Below are 14,855 nucleotides of genomic sequence, written 5' to 3'. Positions count from 1 at the left end.
CAATGGTACTGTTCACATTGTCAGCAATGACAATGGCAGCAGATGTAATTTACCGTCAAGTAGCGCCCTTGCATAATAATAATAATAATAATAATGATGATGATAATAATAATAATAATAATACTAATAATGTTCTGGACCATCGTCAAAATGTGCGGACCGCGGTGGAAACGGGTCCTGGCCGGATAATGACTACGAATGCAGTCCGGCCAGAGTTTCAGTACCGCCAAGGTACCCAAGACGACACCACGCCGGATCTTCTCAAGGATTTGATCCATATTAAAAATGCTTATAGGAAAAGATGGGAAAGATTTAGGGACCCAACTGACCGTGCGGAATACCTGGATCTATTGCTGGTAAGAAAGATTGAATAATGGGAGGAATTTTGCTGTCAGATCGCGAATTTTGGCGGATTATAAGTTATATAAAATGTTAAGCATTCAATTATAAATTTCAGTATAATACCGTAGCGAAGCACGGGTATCTTGCTAGTTTCTTACGGGTATCTTGCTAGTTACTTAATAATTGAAAACCTTAAAATTCAGTTCTCTTAGTGCAAATTAAAGATATAGGTGGATATTACGGCGATAACCTGTATTTAGGAAAAGATTCCGTAGACCCTTTGCGAACGATACGTTAGAAACCCAACACGGCGCGGCTCCCGCAGCTCAGCTCAGATGATGTCACAGAGGTTAGAAATTCAACACGGCGTGTCTCGAATAATGTCACAGTGGCTTGTGCGAAGCTGCCAACTTAGAAACTAGTTACAAGAGCAGGCTCTGAGAAAGGATTATTGGTCTGGCTTGGTTAGGTCCGGCTTGTAACAAGACTATTGGGCAGAGGGCAGCAAAGCGGTCAACAGGCCTCTAGCATTCCACAGACTCCACAAGGTACGACACGATTAATCACCCTGTGAGTAATTAAAACGAATCTTGCCCACTGCGCGATTTTCTCTTTTATTTAACGAAGTTGGCACCCCTAGCCAGCCTATACCAACACAGAAAATGGTGGCAAATTTGAGTTCTACTCCGTCTATGTTTTAATGCTTGTAAATAAGAATACTTCTAGGGGTTGGTTAGTGGGTCGAGAAGAAGCGTTGGCACCAGGAGGCTCGTAGTGAGGTTGCGCTTGAATAACCTGCGCACAGCACTCCAGCCTACAAGATCCTTGTTCGAGACTAGCAACTCCTAATAGCTTGTACATTCTCGCGTAACAGGTTGCTGCTATTACATGCTAAGAGTAATGAGCAGTTCCTCTAAATTTAAAAAAAAAATTTAGCGTATATTTTTCTTACATACGATCGATTAATGCGGGAAAATTGTGACCGAGGACAAATAATTTTTCGACGATCGATGCGATAAAACGATAGTTCGAGAAACAATAGATGCGGGGGAAATTTAACATTGGTTTATATGGAATTGGAACATTTTTTGGACTGAATAAATTTTAACGATGAATACGGGAAAAGTACAGTTCCACTAATGATGCATCGAGGTTCTACTGTATTTGAGTGGTATTAATATTATTTATAATCCCCCACCTTGCCGCCCTTTTTCATTATGTCTCAAGACTGTTACGCATGCGCATATTGTTAACAATTTTCCGCTTAAGGATCTTCCAGATTTCTCTTTTTGAAAGTTGGCAGGTATGAGATAGAGAGGAGGAATTTTTGAAAAACCATAAAAATTGCCATACAAAATATGGGGTTGGTCCCGAGAGTGGTGAAGAAAAATAAATGTTTTAATCAAGGTGCCCTAAAATTTTACCAGATATATGTAAATTGTCTACTGAAAGAGTGGATAACAGGACTTGATTTGTATGCTGTGAGGTTAAATATTATCCCAAAGTTGATTGCTGAAGATTGAAAAACTGTTTCTTTTCAGGCATCAGGCACCACTTTCCAAAATTGGTCAAAGGTTTCACTGCAAGAACATTAAGTGTTTCACAGCTTGGGCTTGGACATAGTTACTCAAGATCAAAAGTGAAGTTCAATGTGAACCGTTCTGACAACATGATCATCCAGAGTATCGCCCTGCTTGATCAGCTAGACAAGGATATAAATACATTCTCCATGAGAATACGGTATGTACAACTGCTTTGACCCTCAGTTTGATTTCAGCTTGATTAGCCAATGGACAGGGCTAGAAACTTGTTAGATAATTTTGATCTTTAACTCTTACAGTGCCAAGATGCCGATGTATCGGCACTTACATTCTGTACGAAAAATGCCAGGATGCCGATTCCATCGGCACCCTCTTATAAGTGGTGTAGTTATGTAGTAAGACGCTAGATTGCGCCACAAATCAAGTAGAATGAAGGTAGAATGTTTGTAATTCCTTCTTATGTCATTAGATGGCACTGACATAGCTTCATTAGCTAGTTTACTCGTTGATTGTGAGTGTATGATCTGTGAGCGCCTGACATCTATGATCCAATATGGCAGCCTCCTTGTTTGTTTATATCCGCTTGTTGTGACTTATTTTCAATAATTTTACATTCTAATTGATGTATTTGATTTATTTATCGTAATACATTAAGTTTATTTTTATTTCTACTGCAGTTATAATTACCTAGCAATTTATTTAGGTCGTAGAAAGTTGTAAATAGTATATTTATCACAACAAGGCATGTTGTCACTTAGGCCTAATTCGGGAGAAGAAATTGAGGAACTTTTGGGTTGCTTTGAATATGTAAGCGACTCTAATTTTATCGAAAGTGATGATTATGATGTTTTTGGGGTCTTCAGATAGCGCACCAGAGAATGATGGAGCCGTGCCATTGGCTAATGGGCTTACAACATTTCGTGCGATGTCAAAGTTTTATAGTGACAGTGCTAATGAAAATGTCAGTGACAGTGAATTAGATGATTCTTGGACTGAATGCATATTCCTTGAAAGTAATATTGTCCATCCCGATCATTTTTATCAAATCCCAGGGCCTAAACACATAGGCCTACCTCAACCTGATGCTCTGCCCATAGAATATTTCAATCTGTTCTTTACACTTTCATTCCTGACACTGTTAGTTGATTTTGTATGTTGTTCTGATCTTCTGAACTATTCTGTAGTAACAAATAATGCTACTAGGCACAGTTCTCTCAAATGATTACTATTACGCTCCCAAAATTCATAAAATATTCAATCGTTGACAGGTTACATTGTTCGTGTCTTTCTCTCCACATGTTCAATGTTTTTGGAAATTAGTTTATAAATTGGAAAGTTGACCTACATTAACAATATAAATTGGTATAAATGATGCCAGATATGAGTTAAGATTAAGTATCTTCACTTAGTCACTTTGAGTTTGGTGTAAAATGTGCTGTTTAATTTCAAATTATGTTTTTCCTTTTTTTAAATAAAAAATAATATTTTTGTGCACATTATTCCATGAAATTTTGTTTTTTTGAAACGCAAGTCACATGTTTATATTCCTTGGAGTATATCAAGCTCACATACCAAATTTTACCTCCATATCTTCCACGAACCTGCTGCGCAGGCGCACCAGGGGGAGGGGTGATGCTCCCACGTGGCGCGTCCCAGGTGGCGGATAGAGGGGTCCTAACCGGCTTGCCGGCGGACTTGAGGGAAATAAAATACCTCTCGCGGACCAAACACGCTACCCCCTGCGGGTGGGGTACGCACATGTAGAATACACCCGCGGTATCCCCTGCCTGTTGTAAGAGGCGACTACAAGGGGCGACCAAGGGATGATTGAATTAGAACCATGAAACTACTCAATTCGTACCATCATGCGGGAAACACCGTGGGTTGCATGTACTTGCGAGTAGTATCACTAACTTGGTACGAAATAGGTTTGTGATTAGTTGCAGTAAAAAGCCTGGCCTGGTGGATTCCAGTACCCGTGCGTTGTACCCATGTGGGCAACACCGCGGGTCTGGGCGTAGCCTGTGAGTTGTACCACTATATGAGCGACACCGTGGGTCTGCGTTGCTTGTGATTAGTACTCACTATGTGCGTAACACCACGGGGCCCTTGGGACCGGCACCCGTGACTAGTACACCTAGGTGAGGAAACTCATCGGTTTGCGTTGGCTGTAGGTGGCGCCATTGTGTGCGAAACACCATAGGTCTGCGTTACCTGTACGAAGTACAAGTCTTATGAGTAGTACCATCTTGTGTGGAACACCGTGAGCCTCCGCTACTTTTGATTAGTACCCCAAAATGACAAATACCATGATTCTACTTTACTCGCAACATGTACCATTCTGTGGGGCCTTAGTCGTGGATTTTGCACCCCTATTGACATCAAGCATCATTGTGCTTTATAAGTGGTCCCTTGGTCAGTAATACTATTATTCAAGATCTTTTTTTGTGTCTGATCCACTGTTTTTTTTTGTAGGGTTCATGTCCATCCATTCATTCTTCATGACAATTTTTATTTCATTTTGGTCAGTGGATGAATCTGAATTTTTTGTTATTTCATTTCGTACCATAAGGGGCCGATGACCTCGATGTTAGGCCCCTTTAAACAACAAGCATCATCAGCATCATCATCACCTCCATATCTTTTAAACTGAGACGTAAATAAAATATTTTATACAGTGATGCAAAATCCATTGAAACATGCTTGGCATTCTATGCATATGATGACCTGTTATGGGTCGTCATCCAAAGGGTTAATCACTTCAGAACAGAATGAATTCTCTATATAAATAATGAGAATAAGAAAACTGAATATATTGTGGGAATTTTTTGCACATTCATTTGAGCAGACAGTTTACTTTTAGCATTTATGCTGCAAATTCATTAATTCCTACATTTCTTTCTTTTAACTGTTAGTGTTTAGGCTAAAAAAGGGTGTTTATAACCTAAATTAAAACATCTCTTGAAATGAACTAAGACAGTGAAAAAAAACCCACTGAAAATTATAATTTTACAATTGGCTTTATGTCGCACCGACACAGATAGGTCTTATAGTGACGATGGTATAGGAAAGGGCTACAAGTGGGAAGGAAGCGGCTGTGGCCTTAATTAAGGTACAGCCCCAGCATTTGCCTGGTGTGAAAATTGGAAACCACGGAAAACCATCTTCAGGGCGGCCGACAGTGGGGTTCGAACCCACTGTCTCCCAAATGCAAGTTCACACAAATTGCCATACAAAGTATGGGGTTGGTCCTGAGAGTGGTATAAATAATACGGTATGATTCTCTCAAACTGTAGTCTTATGTGAAGAAAAATATATGTTTTAATCAAGGTGCCCTAAAATTTTACCAGATATGTGTATATTGGGTGCCTCCGTGGCTCAGACAGCAGCGCATCGGCCTCTCACCGCTGGATGCCGTGGTTCAAATCCTGGTCACTCCATGTGAGACAAAGCAGAGGCAGGACAGGTTTTTCTCCGGGTACTCCAGTTTTCCCTGTCATCTTTCATTCCAGCAACATTGTCCATTCTCATATCATAGCAGCTGAAAAAATGAAAACCTACAACCTGTTTTCCAGTCATTAACCGGGTCAGGGATGGAATGAATGAAACATATATAGGTTGTTATTACAATGGGGTCGCCACTCCCAAAGTGATTTATTAATAAGTGATAAATGCTATGAAATGATACTGGAGAGTGTTGCTGGAATTAAAGATGATGGGGAAAACCGGGGTACCCGGAGAAAAACCTGTCCCACCTCCGCTTTATCCAGCACAAATCTCACATGGAGTCACTGGGATTTGAACCATGGTATCCAGCGGTGAGAGGCCGACGCGCTGCCGTCTGAGCCACGGAGGCTCTATTATAGCAACTATCAGTCATTAATATATCACTTTGGGAGTGGCGACCCCATCATATTAATAGCCTATATATGGTTCACTCTTTACATCCTTGACCCGGTCAAAGATTGGAAAATAGGTTGTAGGTTTTCAGTTTTTTCATATGGATATTGGCTGCTTGCAAGTGGATAACAGGACCTTGACAAATTTGATTTTTGGATCGGCAACTCGCTCGGTGAAAATTATAAATTTGTGTCATAATAATTAATAGTGGTCTGAGACAAAGTTTATGGATTAGAGTACAATATAATCCTGAGTACCAGCTGCCACCTAATAAGAAGGCCCACACTCTGAATTTCTGATGACAAAATTCAGAAGAAAAACACTCATTAAGTACTCGGTAGCTATTCTTCGAAAAAATTTTTGGCTTACATCATGATAGATCAGACTAGACATTATTAACTAAAAAAAAAAAAAAAAAAAAAAAAAACATTATTCTGTGTCCTTAGGCAATGGTATGATTCTCTCAAACTGTAGTCTTATGTGAAGAAAAATATATGTTTTAATCAAGATGCCCTAAAATTTTACCAGATATATGTATATTGGCTACTGAAAGAGTGGATAACAAGACTTTGACAAGTTTGATTTTCGGATCGACAACTCGCTCAGTTGTCCCAATTCTTTGAGTCAAATTGAATAATAAATAAATAAATAAATAAATAAATAAATAAATAAATAAATAAATAAATAAATAAATAATATTTCTGCAAATGGGTCACAATGTTGCTAATTTTAAACATTTAACAAGGTGGTAATAAAAACACCACATAAATGTACAGGAACTACATTGAAGTGTAGAGAGAGGAGAATAGCTGCTGTGATAGGTACATGATGTTGAGAAATAAAAGATCAAGCTTTTGTTTTCCGTATTAACAGCATATTTCAGGTTTCACTTTTTCTAATTGTCAATTACAAAACAATTTCTACATGACAATTTTTTTGTATCTAAAAAATTGATATCTATAACGACTGCTCGCACTTCTTAAGTCACTTCTTATTTTTAAGGCCCAAGAAGGCCTATGAAACGTGCCAACTGCATGAATTTTCATAAATTTTTATTTTAAGGCGCACTTGCGTTGACTACAGTAAATTGTACCGATTAAATAATTATTCCTTTGAAATGTTTGTCCATCACTTGTCCCATTTCTCTGCGGGGTTGGGTATGAGGTGAGATGAATCTGTTGTGGCGGGTTTTTATGGCCGGAAGCCCTTCCTGACGTCAACCTCATCAGAGGAGTTAATGACGTGATATATGATAGTAGGAAGGGAGAGGGTAAAACCTGGTGCCGGCACATAGCCTACTCCTGTTGAATAGCACCAAGGGGTCTACTCATCCGAAGGACGAATCACGATCAACAGTGTCATATGCCCGCACTCCATATGAGCACTGCGGAGAGGTTTGGAATTGAATGCAGGCTATTGGGCACACAATCTAGTGATTAGAAATTGTATACCACCACCACCACCCCTACCCTGCTGGCCAACATTCTGATGGTGAAATTTTTTTCGACTAACATTGTCGGTATATCAGTAATATTTCAAGAATATTTAATCATCATCATCATCATCATCCTAAACCATCTCCAGTTTCCCGGGTGTGGTATATGAGCCTCCTCCATCTCATCCTGTCCTTGTACCATTCTTCCTCCACCAACTTGTCCCAATCATGACCTCTCAGCAGTACGTCGTTCTTAACTAAATCTCTCCATTTCCTTCATGGCCTTCCCACGGGTCGTCTTCCTTCTACTTTTCTGTCAAATTCCTTCCTTGCAGTTCTGTTTACTGGCATCCTCTTCATGTGACCAAACCACTTCAGTCTTGATATCTGAATCTTATTGAGGAGAGAATCATCTAGTCCTCTAATTTTCTCATTCCTAATCTTGTCTTTTCTGGTTTTCTGGATCATAGTGCGTAGGAATTTCATTTCAGCTGCCTGAAGTTTGAAATGATCTCTATTGGTCAGTGTTGTGGTTTCGAGACTGTATGTACGAATTGGTGTATAATAGGACTTGTACAATGTCATTTTTGTTTTCATGGGTATTTGCTCATCCCACAGCAGGTGTCTTACCTCATGGTAAAATTGTGTTGTTTTATTGATTCGATTGTTCACCTCATGTTTTGCTAGGTTGTCATTTGATATAACGCTACCCAAGTATTTGAAAACTGGAACGCTGTTGAGTTGTGCTTCATTTAACATGACTATTGGTTCTGCTCCTTACCCATACACTTTCATCACCACCGTCTTGGTCGTGCTGATGTTTAAACCATATTTCTTAAACTCCTCATTCCAGCTTTGCATTCTCTCTCCCAATTCCTCTTCTGAGTCACTCCAGATCTCAACATCATCTGCAAATGTGAAGGCTTTGATATCTCCATGTTCTTTCCTTTTAATAGATTTCATTACTACATCCATTACAATAATAAATAGAAGTGGTGACAATGAGCTACCCTGCTGCACTTCTCTCTTTGTTTCAAACCAGTCCGACAAACCACATCCTACTTGAATACAGCTTCTGTTCCCACTATATAACATTTTCACTTTGTCTATGAGGCTGTCTCGCACTTGAAGTTCTTTCATGCATTGCCAAATTCTTTCCCTTGTACACTGTCGTATGCTTTCTCAATGTCCAAAAATACTAGAAATAAAGGCTTGTTCTTCTCCCAGTATTTTTCCATTAGCATCCTAATAGGGAACATGCATAATTTTCAAAAATATTTTTTTTGAAAAGTACACCAATGAAATAGTACGTAAACGTGTTTCAATGAGGTAAGTTGCCTTGTTTTCTACCATTAAAAAAATGTTCAAAAGTGCTTTTCCGCAAGGTGAGTGAAACGGCCTCTGACGTAAGCGGCGCGCTGTGATGTCACGATCCAGTACCGCATGCAGCTCTACCAGCCATTGTGCATCAGCCGTTACTAAAAGCCGATTGTTTATTATTCGTGATCGCGAATAACTTCAAAATGAGATCAAAAATTAGATGGATGGCTTTTCCGGCGTTTGCTCTATTAACCAGCGTTTCGTCTTAAGTCTGACACTAGACTCTTCAGAGTGGGATGTGTCAGACCCTACCCACTGACTTCAAAATGACCGAAGAAAGGTTCAAAACAGCACAATCAGGCAATCTATCATGTATAGATGTCATCATTCTTGAAAAATAGTGACTTTTGTAGCCGCAGAAATTCACGGATAAAAAGCAAGTTTGTAAGTGGCATCTTTTATATACGTGCAATGTATTGTAACTCATAGTATTAGGATTACAACGAACCTGGATAGAAATCACATCACTTTCAACATTTCCTTCTAGACTGATTCCCATATTAAAGAATAACATTACATTTTCGGGCTTTCAGCATTAGTAAAGTAAGAAATCGGATTTCAGTACTAACATAAACATATAGGTAGCATTATAGTACTAGCCTGCCTCTGTGGTGTAGTGGTTAATGTGATTAGCTGCCACCTCCGGAGGCCCGGTTTTGATTCCCGGCTCTGCATTGTAAGTTGAAAACTAAATAGTACGAGGGGTGGATCGGTGTCTACTCAGCCTTGGGAGGTCAACTGAGTAGAGAGGTTTCGAATCCCACCTCAGCCATCCTCAAAGTGGTTTCTCGTATTTTCCCACTTCTCCACCAGGCACCTAAGGCCACGGCCGTTTCCTTCCCTCTTCCTTGTCTATCTCTTCTGATCTTCCCATTCTCCAACAAGGCCCCTGTTGAGCATAGCAGGTGAGGCCGCCTGGGCGAGGTAATGACCCTCCTCACCAGTTGTATCATCATACCCAAAGTCTCACGCTCTAGGACACTGCCCTTGAAGCGGTAGAGGTGAAATTCCTCGCTGAGTGTGAGGGAAAAACCAAACCTGAAGGATAAACTGATGAAGAAAGAAAGAAGGAAAGAAAGAAAGATCATAGTACTAAAGGTCTATAATCTATCATTCCCAAAAAAATATATATTTATGGTTGGGGCAACTGCCCTACTCACTTCCGGGGCCCATGAAAGAGAAACATTAAATATCTTGGTGGAAGGAAAAAGTTAAACAAGTCGGGCTGAGTGGTTCAGACGGTTGAGGTGCTGGCCTTCTGATCCCAGCTTGCCACGTTCGATCCTGGTTCAGTCCAGTGGTAGTTGAAGGTGCTCAAATATGTCAGCCTCGTGTCGGTAGATTTACTGGCACGTAAAAGAACTCCTGCAGGACTAAACTCCTGCACATCGGCGTCTCCGAAAACCGTAGAAGTAGCTAGCGGGCGTAATGCCAATAACATTAATTAAGAAGGAAGCGGCCGTGGCCTTAATTAAGGTACAGCCCCAGCATTTGCCTGGTGTGAAAATGGGAAACTACGGAAAACCATCTTCAGGGCTGCCGACAGTGGGGTTCGAACCCACTATCTCCCGGATGCGAGCTCACAGCTGCGTGCTCCCAACCGCACGGCCAACTCGCCCGGTATTTTTATCCTTCGGTTTATTGACTTGGCTTGTATACCCTAAAACTTAGGCTAAGTTGGATAATATTTTAAACACCAACATCACTATTTTCACCTGTGTGCAATTATGTTATTTATTTCACTAATATGATAATTATTATAATTGAGCAATGTTAACTTTTAAGACCCCAACAGACAAGCATTGGTTTTGTGTAGAGATATATATTTGTTAAATTCACGTTTTCTTTCATGACGTACACGCCTATTTTTTGTTATATTATAGAGTATTTAGCTATAGCCTAAATTTCTTTACAAATGTAAGCTCTTCAATAAAGACATAAATAACTGTCGCATGCCAAAATAAACTGGTATAATTAGAGCTGTCAATATGGTTCATAACCCCTTTGGTTTATTACCTAGACATGGATCACCCAAAACATAGGTTAGGTTAGGAGAATACTTTAATAATCAGCATTAATTAATGCACTGTTTATTACTTTCATATTTCAAGATGTAAATGAAGCATTTAACTAAAGCATCATACATTAAAATTCAAAGTGTTACCACTAGAACAGCTGACATGGAAAAGTGATTGAAAATTCAAACAAATTCAACTTACGTTAAAATGATCTTTAAAAAAATAAACTGTAGACTTTCCCGATATATCACCAGCATTTCTCCGGCTCGCCAAAATCCATTTCTCCCTAGTTTTAGCGTCTTTGGAACATTTATAAACAATTTGTTTGGGATGGTATGCGATGTGCTATTGCTCATCGGAACTATACACCATTTATAAGTTTTCTGCCTCACTGTCTGCGCAGGATTAATTTTAAATCTAAAATATACCACTCAGATTATTATCCAATGCATAGACTTCGAATTTAACCAAACCAGACACTAACATAAAGTAGAAATACACTAAGTGTATCCTGCTTCTCACAGCACACTATGTGTTATTTCGTCTGCTAATTCAGTCAACCTGTACGATGACGTCCGACCAATGAGATCGCGTACTTGCGTGACGTGATATTTTCGTACTTTAATTTAGATTTTTATCATGTTTGGAGTTATTATTTTACATTCTGATCACATTTTTGAATTCTGCGTGAAATTTTGAATCAGATTAGCATATTTTTAATTAAAACCCCGGATCATGCATGTTCTCTATTGCAAATATAAGGTCTGTAGTTGACCTTCCTGGTCTGAAACAATACTGCTCTTCTTCCAAAATTGGTTGAACAATATCTCTGATTCTGGTCTCTATTATTTTTTCCAATATTTTCAGGACATGAGACAGTAGTAGAATGCTTAGAATACCCTGGACAGATATGATAACAAACGATGAAGTCCTAAGGAGAGCTAGACAAAGCAAGAACTAATAACAACTACAGTGAAACCTCGATTCTCCGTTTTTCGAGGGACCATGAAAATAAAACGTACAATACGGGAAAACGGAATATCCGGGAATGGATGAAAACCATCAACAGTTTGGCTAAACATCACAAAAATGAAATATGTATAATTATAATCTTACAAAACTCCTAAACCAAACCAAACTACAGCCCCAGTGGGACTTTGCCTGCCAAACGACCGCTGCTCAGCCCGAAGGACTCCAGATTACGAGGTGCGCATGGTCAGTGCGACGAATCCTCTCGGCCGATATTCCTAGCTCTGTAGATCGGGATCGCCATCTCGCCATTAGATAGCTCCACAATTAAAGGTAATCACGTAGGCTGAGTGGACCTGGAACCAGACTTATATCCAGGTAAAATTGCCTGACCTGGTCGCAATCGAACCCGGGCCTCTGGATGAGAGGCGGGCATGTTAGACCACGAAACCGCATTAATTACCGGTACGCGAGTTCAAAATCTCGATACTTTATATTCAGTTTTACAGGGGAATTTTCGTCAGTTTCCCGTGAAAACTTCTTTCAGTTCAGCGACTTTGATTAGGCTAGCCAAACTCTTCGAAAAATCTAATACCGGTAACACCAAGCCAAACGACAATCGACCACAAGTAGTTTTTAATTCTCTCATCTAATAAAATAAAGCACATTAGATACGAAAGCACCCAAAATGAATGCGAAATCCGTTCATTTCTTAATCTTTCATTGTAATTTGGTCTCCGGTATACTGTTCGTAGTCAGTTTCCGGAAATCTCGTACCGCGCAAATTAGGCCTACGTCGACTTTTAAAGGTTATGTTGAACTCGAAAACATGGTTTCGAATATAAGTATCGATTCTTAAAAGTTCTCGAATGCATTATATTCAATTCTGCGTGTCACAAATCCAATCAAATTGAAAAGATAAAAGAAATATCAAAACTTCAGAAATTACGGTTATTCGTGACCTTGAGGTCATCTGGAAAGCGCGCTCGCTGCATATGTCAGTACGAGTTTGAAATTATACCAACCATTTAAAATGTAACGTGCGCAAATAAAACGACTGCGGTTTTTGGTATTTTAACACGAAAACGTAAAATTCTAGTCTTGCATTAGGACGTGAACAGTAATAGGCAATTTCAAGACCTCCCATGGCTTTCTTTTTTAAAATTACATTTAGGTGCAACATGTGTTTTGGTCTCGCTAACATAATCATGTACGATAATATCAAAAATACTGAATTTGTGTTAAGAAGCAGTTTCGATTCCTGCCTGAAAGCCCAGTTACTCTGCAGTGCCCTGAGCAAAGTGCCAAAAACCTTTTCGGCAGTACGATCGAAAAAAGTAAAAATATAAACATTTAACCCTGGACGTAATATGGACGTTTTATAAGTGCGAACATTTGACGCAACTCGTTTCGTCTTCAAGCAGAGCTGTCGAAATGCTCCGTGTCTCCTTGCAATTGTTGTCGCCACTCTCTGCTTTATGATTTTCCGAGATTCTCTAAACAATACCACCCGAATGCGATGCTAAGATGGTCCCTTATGCAAGTTCACCGCCGATCGCTTTTCCAGTACCGGTACAGTACTTGCTTTAATTATCGCAGTGACGGGGCGTTAACGCCAAGATCCATAAATATGCCATAGCCGTCCTTTTGTGAGATACAGTTTATTAAAAAACGATTGATCGAGGATTTAGCGTTGATGGGACTGGAATTTCTGGACGGTTGATCGGGGAAATCGTTTCTTCGAGGAACGGATAATGCGGGACTTTTACAACGTGATTTAATTACGATGCTCGCGGGACCACGTAATTTGAACGCATATTCCGGGAAAACGTATTTTCCGGGAACGGATAATCGAGGTTCCACTGTATAAAAGTTCGCAAAACAGCTTATCTAGGCCACATATTAAGAGGAAACAAATATGGCCTCATAAAACTCATTCTCCAAGGTAAAATTGAGGGCAAACGGCGAGTTGGCAGACCAGAGATAACATGGTTACGCAACATCAAACAGTGGACCGGTATTGAGACAACTGAGAGACTCTTCCGACTAGCAGAAGACAGAAAAACGTTCTCCAGAGTAATCGCCGATGTCTGGGCAACCGGATATGGCACTTGAAGAAGAAGAAGAAGAAGAAGAAGAAGAAGAAGAAGAGACAGTAGTGTGATACCACGGTAATTAGTATATTTTCGTCGGCTTCCTTTTTTGAACAGAGGTACAATGATGCCCATCTTCCAGCCCTCAGGAATAGTTTTTTCCTCCCATATCTTGTTGAGCAGTCTGTAGAGCCATTGGATTTGTGGAATTCCCGCTGCTTTCAGCATATCTGCACTTAGTTCATCTATGCCCACTGCCTTTCCTTTGTATATGCTCTTGAGCGCATTTTCTACCTCGAGCCATGTAATTGGTGGTTCAGTTGTGGTTCCTTTACTTGGCTCTCTTCTGTCCGTTGTTATGTTTTCTGTATCTCCATTCAGCAGCTTTTCGAAATAGATCTTGAGTTCTTGTTTAATTTCTCCCTCTTCTTGTGCCAGAGTTCCATCATCACGTTCTATTGCTTTTATGGTCTCTTGATCCCTTCGCTTGTTTGTATAGCAATTTCATATTTCCTCTACTGTCCTCTTCCAGTTTGTCTGCAAACTCATTCCATTTCTTCTCTTTTTGTTCCCTTACAATGTTCTTTACAGCAAGTTTCTTGTTCCTGTATACTCCTTGAAGTCTTTGTATTTCTTGTTCATTCGTTCTTATCCCTGTTTTTGTTTTTCCTTGTCCAGTGCCTTCTTTATTTGGTTTCTTTCTTGCACTGCTGTTTTCACTCTATCATTCCACCATGGTGTCTCCTTTTTTCTTTTGATAGAACTTGTAACTCCACATAGGTTTTTGGCTTCTCCCACAAAGGTGTCTTTGAAGGCCTTCCACTCTTCATTAACGCTGGTTACTTCACCCTTCGGCAAACTCTGTTGAATCCTTAGTTTGTATTCTTCCTTTATTTGGACTTCTTGCAACTTCCAAGTTTTAACCCTTGGTTTTTTCGTAATAATTTTCTGCGTTTCATTAGTTTTATGTTTGAAGTCTACTACCAACAATCTGTGGTCACTGCCCAAGCTTTCACTAAGGATGACCTTTACATCTGTGGTATACCTGCACCATCTTTATTTGTGATTACGTAGTCAATCAATGTTCTATACTGACCATCCCAACTGTACCTTTTGTTATTCTGTGACTGTCTGTTTTTTTTGAAGAATGTATTTTTGATTATAAGATCATTTCTTC

The 14,855-nt window shown here is 39.7% G+C and overlaps 1 protein-coding gene across 2 annotated transcripts in view; it reads left to right on the top strand.

Moving 5' to 3' along the window:
* Nop56 (Nop56 ribonucleoprotein) overlaps positions 1 to 14,855 on the top strand; it is a 247,786-nt gene that overhangs the window by 57,413 nt on the left and 175,518 nt on the right. For both annotated transcript variants that reach the window (XM_067150776.2, XM_067150774.2), the window contains exon 4: positions 1,884 to 2,082. In XM_067150776.2, the coding sequence (XP_067006877.2) occupies positions 1,884 to 2,082 (199 nt within the window). The remainder of the gene's footprint in view (positions 1 to 1,883; positions 2,083 to 14,855) is intronic.

Source organism: Anabrus simplex, chromosome 7, assembly GCF_040414725.1.
Source record: "Anabrus simplex isolate iqAnaSimp1 chromosome 7, ASM4041472v1, whole genome shotgun sequence".
NCBI lineage: Eukaryota > Metazoa > Arthropoda > Insecta > Orthoptera > Tettigoniidae > Anabrus > Anabrus simplex.
The sequence above is the reverse complement of the archived record's forward strand: the minus strand, read 5'-3'. Positions and strand labels throughout refer to the sequence as shown.